This window comes from Macadamia integrifolia, chromosome 10 (assembly GCF_013358625.1).
Source record: "Macadamia integrifolia cultivar HAES 741 chromosome 10, SCU_Mint_v3, whole genome shotgun sequence".
In the NCBI taxonomy this organism is placed as follows: domain Eukaryota; kingdom Viridiplantae; phylum Streptophyta; class Magnoliopsida; order Proteales; family Proteaceae; genus Macadamia; species Macadamia integrifolia.
The window spans coordinates 9593875-9613957 of NC_056566.1; the positions used below are offsets into that span (position 1 = coordinate 9593875).

The 20083-nt window shown below is 44.4% G+C and overlaps 1 protein-coding gene across 2 annotated transcripts; it reads right to left on the reverse strand.

The window, feature by feature from the left end:
* Window positions 1-159: 159 nt before the first annotated feature.
* On the reverse strand, window positions 160-15976 carry LOC122090606. Of its 2 annotated transcripts, XM_042660243.1 has the most exons (4): window positions 15442-15944; window positions 1152-1274; window positions 884-997; window positions 160-519 (listed from the first exon to the last, which is right to left on the reverse strand). In XM_042660243.1, the coding sequence occupies exons 1-4, from the start codon at window positions 15737-15739 to the stop codon at window positions 392-394; spliced, it is 663 nt and encodes a 220-aa protein (XP_042516177.1). In that variant the 5' UTR covers window positions 15740-15944; the 3' UTR covers window positions 160-391. The 2 variants fall into 2 exon arrangements, with proteins under 2 accessions (XP_042516177.1, XP_042516176.1); XM_042660242.1 differs by lacking the exons at window positions 160-519; window positions 884-997; window positions 1152-1274 and adding exons at window positions 11414-12076; window positions 12152-12600 and having other exon boundaries at window positions 15442-15976.
* Window positions 15977-20083: the final 4107 nt, after the last annotated feature.

Genomic DNA, 20083 nt, shown 5'->3' on the forward strand with positions numbered 1-20083 from the left:
GTTGGGAGAAGGGGGATGTGTGGTCTCAGGAATGGTGTGTGGCCGGGAAACAAAAGGGGCCTAATGTGACAATCTCATCTATGGAGACAAACCCCCTCCAGTACACAATGGAATGAGAAAGGAGGGGGGGGGGGGGATAAGGGAAACTACCGAGATATGGTTACAGGCATTCCCTTCATCTCAATATATAAAGCAGATTAACTACATATAAACCAGGTTCTCCATACATTGCTAGGGTTCAAGGATTCCTGACTTTTTTTACATTTCTATTCCAGATTTGAATAGGATTTCAACACCACCATAAAACTTGCAGAACTTGCCTCTTTCTTGTGTTGGAGAGAGATGAAAGACCCATAATTTGCACTATCACGACAATAAGGAGAAGAACCCATCATCTTGCTCTTTTACAAGGAGAGGTAGAAACTATCTCATCTTCTCTGGACCGCTTCAAAATGTGGCCGCATGTGAATTGAGTACCCGAGATGGCATTGGATGGGTTATGTTGTCTCTCTTGAGAATCTAAAAATGCCACAAAAGAACACAAGTTATTTTCTGAAAAGTGAATCAGTGAAGAAAATCTATGCACCAGAACCTCCCAATCCAATCAATTCACCAAAGCTTTATTAGCAGCAAAAAATGAAATTGCAGTGACATATAAGGTCACTCCAATTCAACAAGTTTGTTTCTTTTGGGTGTAACAACTAACAAATTGGACATACTTTTGGATCATCCAAGGAATATAGCCGACTAGGATCATTGCAGATACATTTGGCACACCACATGCCTATCATCTAATGATTTGTACAATTCGACGGTCCAGTTCACAGTGGGAGAAACAAGGTTCCCATGGTGCATTATAGACGAACCACTCAATTAAATGTACCTGAGTTTGTTTGGTCCATCTTTTTCCTCTTGAGCAGATTTATGTTTTCCAGACATGGCTTTCTTTTCACACCAAGGTCATTGCACCCAACTGTTGGATGAGCACCAAGTTTTCCTGAAAAACAATAGAAAAAATGTTAATATTGTCAGACATATTAATGAATTTCAATTTCAAATGATCCTCCACGGAAAATGACACATTTGGCGCTTGGAAGAACTGCAATTCACATTACTGAATGTGTACTGCTACAATAAATCAAGCTTTATACCTAAGCTTCTTTTCTTCTTCAGCAGGTTGTCATCTTCCACTTGAGGATTTCTCTTACCACCAAAACCATTGTTTTCATTTGTTTGGTGATCCTCGTATTCTCCATCTGAAGGGTTACATGACCCTGAAGAGATGCAACTGGGGGGGTTAACAAAGCTGCTATTTGATAAATTCCATACAAAGATTACTGACTAGGTGGGAAATATTTAGCATTATGAATATGTTGGTACATCAGTAGTCTATGGCATCTCTGACATTAAAAATGATTGAGGTTGTATTAAAAGTTTGAAGCATGTGGACAGCAATGTACAATCTCAATTATGTGAGTTTTATGTAGACAATAAGAATAAAACTGGGTAGAGAATATATAATCACGAAAATTGAACCCATCAACCATAACAAAGAAGAATATATGAGCTAGTAAATTATTAGAAATAAATTTCAGCTTTCAACATCGGGAAAATCTGTGTACGAGGGTACAAAACTCATCAACACCACCATTATATTAATTTTGTAACGGGAAATAAGTTATCAATACCCTAAAAAAGCAGCTTCAAGATACTCACCAGGGGGGGCGGGGGGGGGGGGGAAGAAGGGCAGCGGCTTACAATATCAGTACACCATATATTTTGCAAACGCCAGCTTGTTTGAGTTGCAAAGGACATGATTTAAGTTCAAGTAAACCTCTTTGGTCCTAAACCCACCAACCTCATCAAACAGGGTTTGATATGATATCCATTGGGGTGGTCCCCCGTGACTCCCTCAAGTAAAGAGAGACAAGATAGGGTAGTTGAGGCTGAAGAAGTGCCAACACCTCTCATTATAAATGTTGATTGATTCAAGCTGGCAAGGGCAGTCTAGTCAAGTTAAAAGTTCTGAATTAAGTTACTTAATTCAGTAAAAATAAGTTGATTAAGTGGAAACATTGGCTATTTAAATGGATATCTATTCAACTCATAATTTGGTGAGATAAACATTGAGCAGATGATCTAAAATATAAGAAATTTCATAAATCAAGCAAGGAAACCGAGAAATCTCCATTTTTGTATTCTTTCATTCCCACGTCCAGGAATACTTCCTGGATCACTAGGAATCCAAAAATGAAGAGCAAAACAGGAAAAAAAAAAATCACTACTGTGTTCAAAAGCTTTTTGGGAAGCCCCTTGATATCGATTCCTAAAGACACCTCTAAAATTCTCCAATAAGAACTCTTATAGACCAATTGCAAATGATAAGAGGAAAGAAGAAATTGAAATGAGACATTTTCTTACATGCATAAGAAAAAGTGGGCATTTGAATTTTTTTCACCCTCTTCCAACTGAAAACAAATGGCGCATTGAGATAATTTGCAGGTAATCATTTTACTCCAAGAAACATTTAAAATAAAAATAAAAGCAAGACATGAAAATAACACCTCTAATAGGGACATCCTTTTTCTTAAGTAATGCCCATTGAGCATCTCCAAAAGCTAGCATGATTCCAATACTAAGCATATGAATGAGAAAAAGCTAACATCCTTGCCTATGTTGTAGATGAGGACAGTTGCAGGTTAAAGGAACCAGTGTTGGATCCCACAAAAAGTATACAACAACAACAACAAAGCCTTGTCCCAACTTAATGGGGTCGCTACATGGATCCAAAGAAAGCCAAAGGAAGAGAAAATAAAAGGCGTTAAAGGGGACAGATTGATAAACACTAACAAAGTAGAACACAGCTAAAGCGGGTCCGCTACCTGGATCCTAGCCCTCCAATCTGCTCTATTCGAAACCATACTTGGGACAACGCCTAATTTGTGCATATCTTTCCTCATAACCTCTCCTATGGTCATCTTAGGTCTGCCTCTAGCTCTTTTGGATCCTTCTATCTGAATCGAGTCACTCCTCCTTACCGGTGCACATTCCTAACCTTGTCTCTTCTAGTTTTCCCGCACATCCATCTTAGCATTTTCATTTCCACTACCCCTAGCTTATCAATGTGCTGCTTCTTAACGGCCCAACATTCCGACCCGTACATCATAGCCTGGCACACGACAGTCCGATACAATTTTCCCCTAAGTTTCAAAAAGGATATATGTTTGGTGAAAATATCCAATCAGATTGACCCCATCATTCCATTTCCTTGACTTAACAATTGGGTGCATAATCTAGAGACAGTTAGGGTGGTTCATTTCAACTTACAAGCATAAGATAGAAATAAATTGTCAATTAAAATCTACTCACTGCAACAGAGGTCTCAAACATAGTACCTTGGCAGATAATTTGCAGATACTGAAAACGTCATAACTTTGTACAAAACAATCAATCAGCCAAATATATGTCCTTTTGACCTCAAAGAATAAAAACTATGTTATCTTTCTCACACATGCATAAAACTCTCTCTCTCTCTCTCTTTATACAGAAACAGGGTTCTCCAATCACCACACCTCTTCTCTCCATCTCTCTTTCACAGCCCTTTCTCTGTGTTTTATCACACAAAATATTATAGATCTAATTAATCTAAGCAGAGTTTTGTACAGCATCTCTATATTTTGATGAATAGATCCATTAAGAACCCAGAAGAGAAATGGAGACTAACATATTGATCTTCTGAATTTGTAGCTAATGGAATCATAGGCTCTGCCTCCTCCCAGTAATAATATATCTCTCTCTAGACTCTCCCACTTCTGTTGAATCTCATGAAAGGTCGACTTATGTATAAACTGCAAATAACTGGAAGGAAAATAATTCTAATCCAATTTCACACTCCCATGTTCTGCATCTCATAAACAAATACAGTTCCCAACACAATCATATCATAGATCCAACATTCCACATTGTCCAATGCGAGGCCAAAAAGTAGCTTGATCAAATCTTGACATTCAAATAAAACATATTTCTCTCAATTAACCTTCCAATAGATTTAATTTCTTGGTTGCTTGACAATATTAATCATCTAGTTGGTTATTGTTTCTACAAGTTATGAATTACATAAATGAACCAAGCAGCTTGTAAGAGTGTCTACTGAATTTTTCTGCACATGCTTCTTAGTGAATTTACACATGTTTACCAAAAGGAAGGGAGGGGGGGGGGGGGGGAAGGGGGAAGAAGAAGATAAAGTTTTCCTTTCAAACCTCCTGGGCTATTTCTGAACTTTTTTACATTTCAAATTTCAGACCAGGTCAGGCTAAGTGCTTGGAAAATTATCAAAAGCAAATCCACATTTCAACCAACTCCACCTTGCAACAAAATTATGATTGAAATATTTGGATCCAATTTCAAAGATGCAAACGTGAGGGGGGTTTCCCTCTCAAACTTTTTGCCCTTAAAATTGCTAGTACACTTAATACAACTTAAGTACATCAGGTCACCTTTATATTAGCATTGGTAATACCATTAATGAAGACATATGAATTAGCAATGCCTGAGAAGAAAACACTGGTGCAGGAACCACCTTTAAATAAAAATAAAAATAAAAATAAAAGGTATAACCAAACAAGGAGATGGTGATGGATGCCAAAACCCACCAATGACAAAATTTGCAAGCAGCTCCAATCCAATACAAGCTCATTAGAACTATAACATTACAAACAGCCATAATGCTAAAACAACTAGCAAAAGCGAATTGCGAAAAACAATACCATAAGCTCTAATAATGTACTTACACCTTGATACGGCAGAATTTGTCACCGAATAAAGCGAGGACACGTGGCAACCGAGTGAGGGACACGTGTCGCCCATCCGATAGAGGCCACAAGGCTGCAAACCACGTGAAGGGAAGGTTCCTGAAGGGGCAAGGCTCCAAACCACGTGAGGGGAAGATTCCCGAAGGAGGTTTCCGAAACCCTAGGCCCAGCAACCCTATAAGAGGAAACCGAAAAGGGACCCAGGGGAGGTACACCGACACCAACCATTACTCTTGTGAATACACTATTCTGCCGATCACTAACTTAGGCATCGGAGGACTAATCCCGGAGATACCTCCGGGCCTCTGCCTTCTGTGCTTGTGCAAGATTAGCTCATAGGGGATTTCAGCAATAATAGATTGGTGCCGTCCGTGGGAATGACAATAATGATGGGGAAAACCTACAATTGTAAGAAAACAAGAGCAGCGCTGAGCATAAACATGGACGAGGAGGAACCTCCAGGAGGGCTCCCTTTCTCGACGAAAATCGGAGAAGAACGGGGAAACGATGATCAGGAAGGTTCCGCGAGGAACCATCGTTCTGCCAGATATTCGGTGCGCGGAGTTAGTAATCCTCCACCCCCTCCTAGGGCGCAGGAATATGTGATAAGGGAGCAGTTCGAAGCCCTTCAAGAGAAGTATGACCGAATGGCCGAGGCAATGAAGCAAGTCTTCAAAGCCGTCTCTCAGAAGACCGGCAGAGCACCGCAAGGCCCCCATATCCAGCCAGAGCGCGCTCAAGACGAGGACCGGAGTGGTACAAGATCGATAAGGTCCAGTCGAAATCATCAAAACCGAGCAATGAGGGAAAGCCCCACACCCAAAGAAAGGACGCGATGAGCCGCCAGGACCAGGCATGGGGAACCATGCCAAGGAGACGGACAGAGACACGAGGACACGGGGTTAAAGCAAATGATCCTAGACCTGAAAAACGAGATCAGGAAGGTAGCGGAAAACTAAACAAGAACTCGCGAGCCAGACCTCACTAATGACACGGCTCTAGCCAATGAGGTCACGAGGAACGCGCTCCCGATCAGTTTTCGCTTGCCCAAATATGACACCTATGTCGGGTCTGGGGACCCCGTCAACCATCTGGAAGGCTTCAAGGTTGCTATGAAATTCCATTGAGTCTCGGAAAACATCATGTATCGCGCCTTGCCTATGATGTTCAGAAGAGTGGCAAGGTTGTGGTACAACTGCTTGCAGACGAAATCGATCCACAGCTTCAGCGATTTAAGTTACTTCTTTGTGAAGGGATTCTCCAGTAGCCAACCCCTTCAGAAGACCTCGTTGAACCTGACTAACGTCAAGCAACATAAAGGGGAGTCACTGCAAAACTACATAAAGCGCTTCCAACAAAAGAAGATCACGATCAAAGGTCTGGACCCGAAAGAAGAGTTCATGGCCCTACTGGGAGGCGTCAAGAATAAGGAGCTAAAAAGGTCTTTGGCGAAGCATACACCGAGGAACCTAGCCGAGTTGAGGGCTCAGTGTGATAAGTACATCTAGATGGAAGAAACCCTCCAAACCGATGAAGAAGCTGAAGAGAAGACGCGAAGGAAAAGGATCTCTGGAGCAGATGACAAACCTTCCGAAGAAGGCAAAAGACAAAAGTCCGAACGTGGTCGGGCACCCAGTCCACCGAAGAAGTTCGAGAAATACACGCCCCTGAATCGGAAACGAACGGATGTGCTAATGCAGATAAAGGACTCCCCGGACGCCAGAGCCATGAAGTGGCCAGGGAAGATGGGACGACACCCTGAGAGACGCAATATGGAATATTGCCACTTCCACAGGGACCACGGCCACGACACCGAAGATTGTTGGCACCTGAAAGGGGAAATAGAAGGAATGATCCGAAGAGGATATCTAGGCGGATTCGTAGACCGCGAAAAGGAGGATGCCCAAGATGGTAATGACCGCAGGGATAACCGCCGTAGAGACGGCAAAGGCCGCCATGAAAGAAGGGGACCAGCCTGCAGAGGCAATCAGGAACGACAAAGGGACCGGACACCCGAGGAAGCCAACCATCACCTCCGGGACGAAAATAAAAGCCCAACTAGGGTTATAGCGACAATCTGTGGAGGCCTAGCCGCTGGAGAAAGTTCAGCCTAGGAAAGCAAAAGCCTATGCGAGAAGCGTGCATGTGGCTGAATGGTCAAACAAAAAGGCGAAGACGGGGGACGGTTATTTCCTTCTCGGATGATGACCTGGAAGGAGTGCACACGCCACACGACGATGCCCTAGTAATCACCATAACCATAGCCAATTGCAGAGTAAAAAGGATCTTGGTGGATAACGACTGTTCAGCTGATATCCTGTTCCTTAAAGCTTTCCAGAAGATGGGCCTGGACGAGGGAAAGCTGAAAAAGGTCGAATACCCGTTGTAAGGATTCTCCGGTGCCCCGATCAAAGTGGAGGGATCGACTGAGTTGCCAGCAAGAGCCGGCACTTGAGACCGCCAAGTAACAATCATGATCAACTTCCTGGTAGTAGGCATTACTTCGGCGTACAATGCCATACTAAGGAGAGTTGGTTTAAACCTACTAAAGGTTGTCATCTCCACTCCACACCTCAATATGAAGTTCCCAACCAAGAACGGTGTCGGTGAATGTCGAGGAGATTAGGAGGCATCCCAGAGGTGCTACGCCACCTCCTTATGGGGAAAAGAAAAGGCGGGCGAGGCGCTCCCGATAGAAGATCTACGCGACGACACAAGTTATCAAAGGAGGGAACCAGCTAAGAAGCTGATACAGGTTGAAGCCGAAGAGGGGGATAACACTCACCAATTCCAAGTGGGGGCTACAATGCCAAGGCAACAATGAGAAAAACTCATCTCATTCCTCTAACGAGACAATTCTGACGTCTTCGCCTGGTCAGCCTTGGACATGCCTAGAATAGACTAAGAAGTAATAGAGCATCATCTGAGTGTCAACCCGACTAAGAAGCCGATATAGCAGAAGAAGAGGACCTTTGCCCCCGAAAGGCAACGGAAGATAGATGAAGAAGTAGAGAAGTTACTGAAGGCTCAGTTCATCCGTGAATTCCAATACGCGGAGTGGATATCCAATGTGGTGATGGTCCCAAAGGCAAATGGAAAGTGGAGGATCTGCATCGACTTCACCAATCTGAACAAGGCCTGCCCAAAGGACGGCTACCCCCTGCCGAAGATAGACCTCCTCATCGATGCCACAGCAGGACAGGAGGCGCTGAGCTTCATAGATGCGTACTCAGGTACAATCAGATCAAGATGTCTGAGGCCGATGTCCCGAAGACATCCTTCGTGATCGAGGGGAGATTGTACTGCTATAAAGTCATGCCCTTCAGACTAAAAAATGCAAGGGCCACCTATCAAAGGTTAGTGAATAAGATCTTCAAGGGGATGATTGGCAAAACCATGGAGGTATACGTGGATGACATGCTTGTGAAAAGCCTGAAGACAAAACACCATATTCAAGACCTAGAAAATGTGTTCCAGGTGCTGAGGCGGTACGACGTGAAGCTGAACCCGACAAAGTGTGCATTCGAAGTAGCATCGGGAAAGTTCCTCCGCTTTATTGTCTTGGAGAGAGGAATTGAAGCAAATCCGGTGAAAATACGGGCCATCCGAGATATGAGGTCACCACAGAATGTGAAGCAAGTCCAGGAGCTAACAGGTAGAGTCGCCGCCCTAGGATGGTTCATGTCTCAGTCGGCTGACAAGTGCCTCCCTTTCTTCAAAGCCTTGAAGGGATCCAAAAAGGTTGAATGGACAGAGGAATGTGAAAAGTCCTTTGAACAACTAAAGGAGTACTTGGCTGCTCCCCCACTGCCAACGAAGCCAAATACGGGGGATACCTTGCAGTTATACCTAGCTATATCAGCAGTGGCAGTAAGTGCGGTACTAATAAAGGAAGAAGGAAGACAACAACGACCAATATATTATGTCAACCGAACGCTTTTGGACGCAGAAACGAGATACAGAAAAGTGAAAAAAGTAACATACGCCCTGGTGATAGCGGCAAGAAAACTGAGGCCTTATTTCTAGTCGCACACGGTGTGTGCTCATAGACCAACCACTGAAGAAGATACTACAGAAGCCGGATATGTCTGACCGCCTAGTAAACTGGGCCGTAGAATTGGGAGAATTCGACATCCAATACAAGCCGAGAACCGGAATAAAAGCACATGCTCTAGCGGACTTCATAGCCGAGACAACACTCCCAGATGAACCCCAAGAGTCTGTCGAGACTCGGGCGAAAAGGACTTGGGCATTGTACGTGGATGGTGCATCCAACAGCGTGGGAAGCGGCGCTGGGATCATACTTGTTAGGCCCGAAGGATTCAAAATAGAGTATGCAATATAGTTCGACTTCAACGCCTCCAATAATGAAGCTGAATACGAAGCTCTAATAGCCGGAATAAATCTGGCGCGAACCTTGATGGTACAGGAGTTAGTAGTGCACAGTGACTCACAGCTCGTGGTGCGACAGGTGAATGGGGACTATGAAGCCAAGGAACAAAGGATGGCCGAATACTTGAAGACGGTGCGAGAGAAAGTAACAACCTTCAAGGAGTTCGAGGTAAGGCAGGTGCCGCGGGAGGAGAATGCCAACGCAGACACGCTGTCACAATTGGCCACCTCCGACTTCAAAGACCTTGGGCGATCTGTGTACTTTGAAGTATTATCCCATCCAAACACCGAAGAACCCCGGGAGGCATTACCCGTAGGTGAATATGGCCCTAGCTGGATGAATGCCATAATCGAATACCTGAAGGGAGGAACACTCCCCGAGAACAGGGACGAGGCAAGGAAGGTACGAATGCGGTCAACACACTTCCTTTTGAAGGACGAGATGCTGTACAAAATAGGGTTCACCACGCCGTACCTCAAGTGCTTGAACCCTGTCGATGGTGAGTACGCACTCTGAAAAGTGCATGAAGGGATATGCGGCCAACACCTGGGAGCCCGAGCCTTGACCCATAAAGTGCTACGGCAGGGCCTGTTCTGGCCGACAATGAGGAAGGATGCGGAATCGTTCGTCAGGAAGTGCGTTAAGTGCCAGATGTTCGCCCCCATCCCCAGGCAGCACTCTACCGAGCTCTCATCCCTATCAAGCCCAATACCATTCGCCATGTGGGGAATGGACATCCTGGGCCCGTTACCCCTGTCCACGAGATAAAGAAAGTTTGTAGTGGTGGCGGTAGACTACTTCAGAAAATGGACAGAGGCCGAAGCACTGGCGACGATATCCGAAAAAAATGTAAGGGACTTCTTCCAGAGGGCGGTAGTCTATCGATTCGGAATCCCTCGGGTGGTGGTAACGGACAATGGAACTTAGTTCGACAACCCGACTTTGGCTTGTTTTGTGATGCCCTCGGCATTGACCACAGGAAAACATCTGTCGGTTATCCATCGACCAACGGACTGACAGAGGTAACCAACCATACCCTGCTCCAAGGAATAAAGAAGAAACTGGATGATGCCAAAGGGTTATGGGCAGAAGAGTTTTACAACATCCTCTGGGCTTACCGCATGACTGAGAGGTCAGCCATCGAAGAAACACCCTTCATTTTAACTTACGACACCGAAGCTGTACTCCCAGTGGAGGTAGGCGCCGTAACCCATCGGATTCAATACTACAATGAAGAAGAAAATGATAAAGGACTCCGAGCTAATTTAGACCTCTTGACTGAAGTCAGAGACACCTCGCAAGAAAGGATCGCCGCCTATCAGCAGAGGGTTGCGAGGCGCTACAACTCCAAAGTCCCAAGAAACGAGTTCAGAATGGGTGACCTCGTCCTCAAAAGGGCAGAAATGTCAGACCCGAGGCATCAAGGAAAGCTAGTTCCAAATTGGGAAGGTCCTTACAGAGTCTCGAGGATAATACGACCAGGGTCCTATCACCTGGAGACTACAGGGGGAGAAAAGGTACCTCGATCATGGAACTCAAAGAACTTGAGGAAATTCTACCAATAGAACATTTACATTTACATTGACATTTCGTAATTTTTTCCTAAGCACTTCCAAGTTGTAACTCTCCATCCAAAACACTCCGAAGGATTTTCATCTCGTAAATATATGAGCTGGGTTACGGCTATCGCTTCCCGATGGTTGCAAATATAAGGCACTCCCTTCAGTCTGGCGCTCGGGCCGAAGCCAAGAAAACATGATCGAAAGAATAACCTTGGTTGGGAGCTCAGGCCAAAGCAGAGCAAACCTGACCCGACAACTTAGATAGGACCCTAGTTGGGAGTCGACAATAGGTAGGTGTTATGAAGGAAGCACCTGCGGCGGGGGAAGACACCCGAGGTTCGTGGGAGCCTCGGCCTTTATTCCCCCACCATCGGACTAATGGCTCAACAAGACCGAACCTCGTGAAAAAGGTTAGCTCCCACAACCACTCAAATAAGAGCTTCGGCCTTCATACCTCCACCCGTAGGCCGAAAAGCTAAAACACCCCATCGGATTCGGTATTGGTTTTCGGGATTATAAAAAAGAACTTGAACGAGAACTTCGACCTTCATACTGTACCTGTAGGCCAAAGATCTGGAAAATCCCTTCGGATTCGAAATCGGTCTTTGGGATTGCAAAAAAAAAAAGTGCAAGTCAGGAAGACAACATAAAAAAGAGGAAGCATTTCATTCATGAAGCCCGAAGGCCAAAATTACATGAAGCCCGAAGGACAAAATTACAAAAAAAAAAAAACAAAGGCTAAGTTACAAAATGGCCTCATGGAGCGTCTACTAGAGGGATGGCCTAGCCCCCGGCATTGTCGGCAGCGTCTACATCGGAGTCTCCTCTCCCAAGAGTAAGAGGGACCTCATGAGAAGCATGGGCCCCCTCTCCCTCACTGTCGTTGTCCTCGCCATCTACGACATCAGTGGTGGTAGGAGTTGCATCGGTGTCCTCGAAGATAAGGCCACTCCCCTCGAAGGACACCTCGGGATGATGTTTAAGGACCCAGTCTCGAACATCGGTGGCACCCATGATGAATCCGGGGGCGATGGCACACTTTACCACCTCCCTAAAGTCCTCAGAGGACTTATAGCTCTCGATGGCTCGGGTTTCGGCCTCCCTCAACTTCGTGACCATCTGCGCCTCCAGCTCGCGGAGCTTCCGATCGCTCTCCTGTTGTGCGCGGATGAAGTCGGCCTCCAAATGCTCCACTTTCTTAAGGAGGACTGTGTGCTCCTTGTTGAGGGCCGACTTTTCATGCCCAGACTCCTGAGGTCCCTGGCCAGGGCTTCGGTCCGGATAGTCAGTTGGCCGACTTGGGTCTGAGCCTGAAAGAGATCAACAGTAAAAATAAAAAATAAAAAAAAGGAAAAAATTTCTGAAGGCCGAAGACCGAAGATTACCGCTGCCATAAACACGCAAGTGCTTGTTATCATTGCCTTGGTCCCTTGGCTTTGGGCCTCGGCCGCGTCTCCTGGCAGGCTCCCCTTCTGGACGAGCTCTCGGGCAACCCGCCCGATGGTCAGTGTCTCGCCCTCCTTAATGGACCACCGAGGGACGAACCCAACTTTGGCCCGAGAATAACTGCCCCTCGGACTTCGGAAGTCGGCACCAAGGGAAGAGGCCCTCGGAGGAGATGCGCCGCGGCATGGGGACTCAAGCGTCCGAACTACCTCGATGGTAGGGCCTTCGGATCTAGGTTTCTTCCTTGGGAGGGCTTGGGAAGTCGAAGCCCCTCTTTTCTTACCTTTCGGATGCTTCTGCTGGACGTCTCGGGCCCTGGCCTCCTTCAGCTGGGCCTGCCTCTCAGCTGCGGCCGCGGCCGCTCTTGCTTCTGCTCTCGAAATTTGCACTGCAGAAAAGAGGATAAAGATCAGTAAGAGAATGCTAAATCCGAAACAAAAGCAGTTACAAACCTAGGACTCACCCGAGCTAAGCCCGAACTGGAACAAGAAGGCATCCGACTGGAGGCTACTAGACTCGACAGGCCGACGAAGAGTCTTGTCCTTAGGCATCGACAGTGACTCTGCATCTGTCCCGAAGAGGGTAGGTGTAGAGTTCACGTCCTTCAAGTCTGGGATGTCCCAAGTATTACCGAAGGGGAACCCTTCGGACACCCTCACGAAAAAGAACTTCAACTTCCAACCGTGTATCGAGGTTGGGTATCGATTCAGAAATCGGAGGTCTTTCCTAGGGCAGAAGTAGTACCAGCCCAAGTCCCCCTTGCTGGAATCGAGAGACAAACAGTTGAGGAAGAGTGGAAGGGAGAGAAGTCTCCCCATCCGAGAGAAGAAGACAATGAAACTCAGGACTTGCTGCCACCCATTCGGGGTCAGCTGGGCTAGAGAGATGCCATAGTGCCGGAACACCTGGCTGAAGAAAGGGTGAAGGGGGAGCCGAAGCCCGGCCTTGAAGGCATCCCGATAAAAGCAAAGCTCCTAAGGATTTTGGTAGCTTGCTCTATCTTCGGGCCTCGGTACCCAAAGGACGAACTCGTCCGGTATGCCACATAACACGCGCAGCTCCATCAACTCCTCTTCGGTCATGGTCGAAACTATATTCCTGTCTTCGACCTCCAAGGACTCATTGGCCTAGTCCCTGGAGTCGAGAAGCCCCTCCCTAATACCTTCACCGCTCATGTCACTGGTGGTAGAGGACGAGGAGACATTCAAAGATGTGGATGTGGAGGATGAATCCGAGGACATCCCTCGAACCCGACCGGGACTTCGACGGCTAGAGACCGCACCCTCGGATGACGAGGGGCCACTACCTAAAGAGCTAGACATGACTTACTTCTGAATGACTGGCCGAACCAAAGTTAGAGGAAGTTAAGGACGAAGGACGAATGGTCAGAGAAATGAGTAGAAGATGACAAAATGAGAGTGTGACACTATTTGTAAGCAACAGTGCGTCGCTACAATTCCCCAGCATCATTAAATGCAGTACACGTCATCTACGTGCGATTCCCGAAGTACACTCTAGCAAAGCGCACGAGCGTATCACCGTGCCTAGACTCGCACTGACCTAATCGAAGGTTACAATCTTGGTTGGGACCTTGTGCCAAGGCCGAGTGAACCTGACCGAAGGTCACAACCTCGATAGGGAGCTCAGGCGAAGGCCGAGTAAACTTGACCGAAGGTCACAATCTCAGTTGGGAGCTCAGGCAAAGGCCGAGTGGACCTGACCGAAGGTCACAACCTCGGTAGGGAGCTCAGGCGAAGACCAAGTGGACCTGACCGAAAGTCACTATCTCGGTAGGGGGCTCAGGCAAAGGCCGAGTGTACCTGACCGAAGGACACTATCTCGGTAGGAGGCTCATGCCAAGGCCGAGTGGACCTGACCAAAGGTCACTACCTCGGTACCGGTCTCAAGCAAAGGCTGAGTGGACCTGACCGAAGGTCACTATCTCAGTAGGGGGCTCATGCTAAGGCCGAGTAGACTTGACCGAAGGTCACAACCTTGGTAGGGAGCTCAGGCGAAGGCCGAGTGGACCTGACCAAAGGTCACTACCACAATAGGGGGCTCAGGCAAAGGCCGAGTGGACCTGACCGAAGGTCACAACTTTGGTAGGGGCCTCAGGCGAAGGCCAAGTGGACATGTCTGAAGGTCACAACCTCGGTACGGAGCTCAGGTAAAGGCCGAGTGGACCTTACCAAAGATCACTACCTCAGTACGGGTCTCAGGCAAAGGCCGAGTGGACCTGACCGAAGGTCACTACCTCAGTGGGGGGCTCATGCAAAGGCCGAGTGAACCTGACCGAAGGTCACGATCTCGGTTAGGAGCTTATGCCAAAGCTGAGTAAACCTGACCGAAGGTCGGAACCTCGGTTGGTGTCTCAGGCCAGAACCGAACATAACCAACCGAAGGCCATGTTTTCGGGACGAACGCCGAAACCTAAGACCGAAGGGGCACTCAAGATAAATTAGATGGTTACTCCCACTGAATGAGCCTCCTAATGGAAGTAAGGGGGCTGCTGATACGGCAGAATTTGTCACCGAATAAAGCGATGACACGCGGCAACTGAGGGAGGGACACGTGTCGTCCATTCGATAGAGGCCGCAAGGCTCCAAACCACGTGAGGGGAAGATTCCCAAAGGGGGTTTCCGAAACCCTAGGACCAGCAACCCTATAAGAAGAAACCGAAAAGGGACCCAGGGGAGGTACGCCGACACCCACCATTACTCCTGTGAATACACTATTCTGCCGGTCACTAACTTAGGCATCGGAGGACTAATCCTGGAGATACCTCTGGGCCTCTGCCTTCTGTGCTTGTGCAAGATTAGCTCATTGGGGATTTCGGCAGTAACACACCTACAACACCAAATCTAATGTGCAAAATGAGATCGCAAGCCATAATAAGATCGTTGCCAAACTGCTAAGTGCCACCATAAGCAGCAAGCATAATAATATGTTGTGAACTTTTTGGTAAACTCCAATATGCACTATTGCGCACATCCTGGAAACTAAAACAAAAGGGACACAACACGCAACATAGAGCCTAGCAGAACCATTTCACTGATACACGTTAGCATAAATCCCAAACATACGCTACCCAAATCAACCCTGAGCTGCTAAAATTTTACCAAAGCATTCTTAAAGAACTCATTACAGCTCTTCAAAAACCCAAACAACCCATTAAAGCTCCAAAGCAATGAAACCGAAATTTTTTTAGAAAAGAAAGAAAGAAACCTACTTTTGGTTCCGGCCTTACAGAGTTTGCCATCGACGATGAGAGCATCGGCATCGTTGGCTCCAGTAGACAAACCTCGAGAAGAGAAGAAGGAAAGCAGGGACTTCCAAGTGACAGACGAGGAGATAAGATCGACACCTCTACTGACGAAGTGACCATTAAGCTTCAACGATGCCGGGTCAAGCCCAAAAGTCCGGGCAATAGAGCCGAGGTCGAGCCGTTGCTCTTCCACAGCCACCAAAGGAATCAGCTTCGACAAAGAGGGACAAAATAGCTTGATGGTTCTGCTTCTTGCAGACATTTATGGTTCAATCTGTGTTCTTCTATCGGTATTTTTCCTCTCTGCAATCGTTCCTCTCAAGTACAGAGGTGATTGATATTGAAGATGACAGAGCTTCCTGCTTTTAAGTTCCAATGGCTTTCCAATGGATTCTGGAAGTGTCTAATGCTTATTTCCATCAACAGGTTTTACTTGAATGCTTTCATATTCTTTGAGAGGAAAGGTAGCATGTTTCGTTGGTGTAGGATCATATATTGCTCAAGGGATGGCTCGGATGGATCATACTAAAAATTATTTGAGTTGAAAAATAATTAAAAATAAGTAAATTTTGGGTAAATTCATTTTGCCATTAAAGAAATGGGTTGGGGTTTTCTGGTTGGTCACCCTATATACGAATCTTTTGAGGGGTTTCTTTCGCACCGTAGGATCTAAAACACATGGATATGATGTGTTGATTTAGAATAAAACAATATATAGTACTTCAGTAGTATGAAATATAGTTACGTAGACCTTGTTTGTATGTTTGTATGGATCAAGATTGAAGAAATCAAAACATTGCAACCCTCTTTTCCTCTCAAAACCCTATTTCATCCTTGACCTACAGTTCACATGGGTTTTTCTTCCCTCGCTCTGACAGCTCTTGTCGTTAGAGAATGAACCATCCCCTTCCTTGAGACTTGAAGTATTGGGACTGAGTTACTCAGAGCACACTGTGTCTCCATATGAAGTTACAACCATGATTGCAACGTCTTCTCCATCTTCGTTCGGCTTTTCTTCTTCGGCAAGTCTCCATCTGAAGCTATTTAGTGGAGTCCCTGTCATGGTGCCCCTTTCCTCTTCTTCTCCATCTCCATTCAACTGCACAAGTCTCTCTCTTCTTTGCAAGTTTTTCTCAGAGAAAACTCTCTCTCTCTCTCTCTCTGTAAAAAAGCTTTATTAACGAGGGAACATTAGCAAACAGAAAAGGGGAAATAGAGGAGGGAGGGGGGAATCGAAACAGGAAAGGAGGGGTCTAGGAGGAAGCCACATAACCGACAAGATAGTCGGCCACAAAATTGCCCTGTCGAAGGATGTGTTGAAACCTAATACCCAGGAAATTGGCAGCGATTGATAAACAGTCTTTTAAAAGGGGGACGATGCGATAGAGGCATGTTGATGAAATTTGATAAAATGAAGGAAACCTCTTCTCTTTATGGAATCTGAGAAGAGGCGTCTTTGATCTCATTCTCTCTGTATTTTATTATTTGTAACTACAATTAGGTGTTCCATCCTCTATTTGATTTCATAATTAAGTGGTCCAAATAAGTAGCCTCAACTACCGATTAAATGGGGAATTACGATGGATAATATTAGCCACTAATAGTCCTATCAAGATAAAAATGTTCACTTTCGTTGCTGTGATCAGTGATGTTCTAGTTCAGGTTGATTAAGGATGTCTTACAAATTAGAACATACAAGCCCAAAAGAACACCACGATATCTTCTTGGGGGAAAAGGGGATTGGAATAGTGGGATTGAGAGGGGCAAGTTCAGTCTCATCATACCTCTAGTTATTAGTCTTTAAGTTTGAAATCCAACTAATTTTTTGCAAGTTTGAGTTTTAATGTATTCAAGGATTCTCTAGATTCCTAGTTGTACGTTTTATTTCCATATTTGATCTATACAAATGCAACATTAGCAACTTATTTGTCTAACTGTGAGAAGTATTGTTGTTTGTTGGCTGCTTTTCTTTTCTTTATTTTTTGTTGCATTTTTCCTTTTTACCATTGTTCTTTGGGTGAATGGATGAAGATTTCTACCAAAATAAATAAATAAATGGACAAATATTTTGGCATTTCGTGGCACATATATCAATCCCTAGGTTCTCATAGGGGAGATTAACTGAGCAGTTTTTGAAGAAATGGTATCATTTTTTTCTCTTTATATTTGAAATTGTGGATGTATGGATATTTAATCGAAGAACAAAAATATGAGGCTGAAGTTGAACAGGAAAAAAAGGAAGAATAATAGAGTGAAATACAAGTTTGTTGTGACCTTGATCATTCTTTTGTTGGTAATATTGGTTGAGACAATCTTGAAATACAAAGTTGAGAAGCTGGATTTTATTGATGCTTTCTATTGTATTTGTTATATTATCACAATTTTAGGATATGGTGATAAGACCTTTTCAATTGAAATGGGACATGTATTTCCTATGTTTTGGATATTGGCAAGTACCATTTACATAGCTCAGTTTTCTTTATATTGCATGAATTGATCTCTCTTCCTATTTGCATTGTGAGTGAAAATGTGCAATGGCCTTATTTTCATTATTGTTGTTAGCTTGTATTTCATATTTGTCTCTGTTTTACCTTCTAATAGCTTCTCATGTTTGTATTGAATTTGTTCATCCGGTTTCCTAATCACAACCATGTTGGTGGTAGTAGTTAGGATGATGAACTACCAATGGTGTTTGGGTTACACATGGTGATGGTGGTTTGGAAAATCTCTTAATTTCTTCTTTGGTATCGAAGATATTCTCTCTCTCTCTCTCTCTCTCTCTCTCTCTCTCTCTCTCTCTCTCTCTCTCTATGTGCATGTGTGAATAAAAACCAGAGATAAGGTGGAAGTATTAATATAGAGAGAGCCAGAGGAGTTAAAATGGTGGGATATTTAATATTATATCTTTTTGTGATAACATTGACCGGTGCCTGGGCCTTTGGACAAAATCCAAAAAAATTATTTAGATGGTTCTGATCATATGATCAAAAGGACTGATCAATAAGTTAACTCATAGGTCAAGATATAAGGTTGACCGTTTGCGAACCACAATCAGCCAACATCACAAGGGCAATGTGGTTTGCACCTAACTTTAACCCAATGAACCAACTTGACTTTAAGTATAAGTTTTAAGCATGACAATATTGTGCCTAATAGGCACTTCAGAAAGCACTGTCGGAATTATGTCAAGACATCTACTCACAAGGCCAAAATTATGATGTATCTTTTTACCAAAAAAATATAAAAGATATGGCATATCTTGAAAAAATAGAATAGCAACAAACCCAATTTTTTTGTCCCTACCTGCATCTATTTTTACCATGTACATACTATAGAGTATTGTGAGACCTATTTAGATTCTCCTAATCATGTGGATTACAATTGGTAGAATTTGATATTGACTACACGTGATGTTACTTTTTTAATTAGGAGGCATTCATTTACTCGTTTTATGTGGCTTTTAATTATGACATGCTTGCATATTTGTAGAGTTTTAGGGGGGAAAATGACACATGATGGTGAAATATCAGATACTATTGTCGATGGACTTATAGTAGAGAATAATATTATACCATATAGGGAGTTAGGTGAGTTTTCCCTTAGAACACCTTTTTTTTTTTGTAGAAAACACTTGATATGACAAAGGATATGAAGTAATATTGTATTTAATTGTGTATTTTGTTTTGTAGAGGATGTGTACGCTAGGGAAGGTCCCACTGATGTGGAGGAAGCCATTGGATTAGATATATAAGCTATTGAAAATGAATTAAGTAGCAGTGGTATGGTAGTTGATGATATAAATGGGGGAACCAATGAAACTATAGAAAATGATGTTTTTGTGTATGAAACAAGTGACCATGTTGATGGGGATGAAAGTTTGTTTGTTGATGAATCAACAAAACACTTTGACAATCCCGTAGAGTATATAGAGGAACAATGCATTGGGAAGTATTTTACCAATGAAAATGATGCACATGAATTTTATAACAATTATGCTCAGAATATGGGATTTAGAGTTCGAAAATCTAAAGTGGAGAGGTCAATAAAAAGGAAAGAAGGAATGAACGAAGAGAGGGATGTCTTGTTTCGCATGTATTTTTGTAGGAGGGAAGGTATTAAGGACTGCAATGATAAAAGGCAAGAAGGAAAAGAAGTCAACCCTCGAGCTAATATTAGAATTGGTTGTCCGGCTCGTCTGCAGGTAAAATCAGCCAAAAGGGGCTTGATTGTTAACCAATTCATTTCAGGTCACAACCATAACCTCGTGGTACCCAATAAAACTTATCAGCTTCAATCACATCAATGGCTCTCAGACTTGGTTGTACAGATTGTGACCACTCTATATGATTGTGGTATAGGATCGGCAACTATTTATAAGGTTTTAAAAACTATGTCAGGTGGAGCCTCCAAGGTGGGTTTGCCAGAGTTAGGTGGACTTACAAAGATTGTTGGAATACTTGCACCACACGAAACTATGTGATCCTGAATTCTTTTGCAAAATAGTCGAAACAGAGGATGGTACAATGCGAGATATATTTTGGGTTAATGGACAGATAAGAGCTGCACATCATGTATATGGTGATGTCCTGATATTTGATACAACATA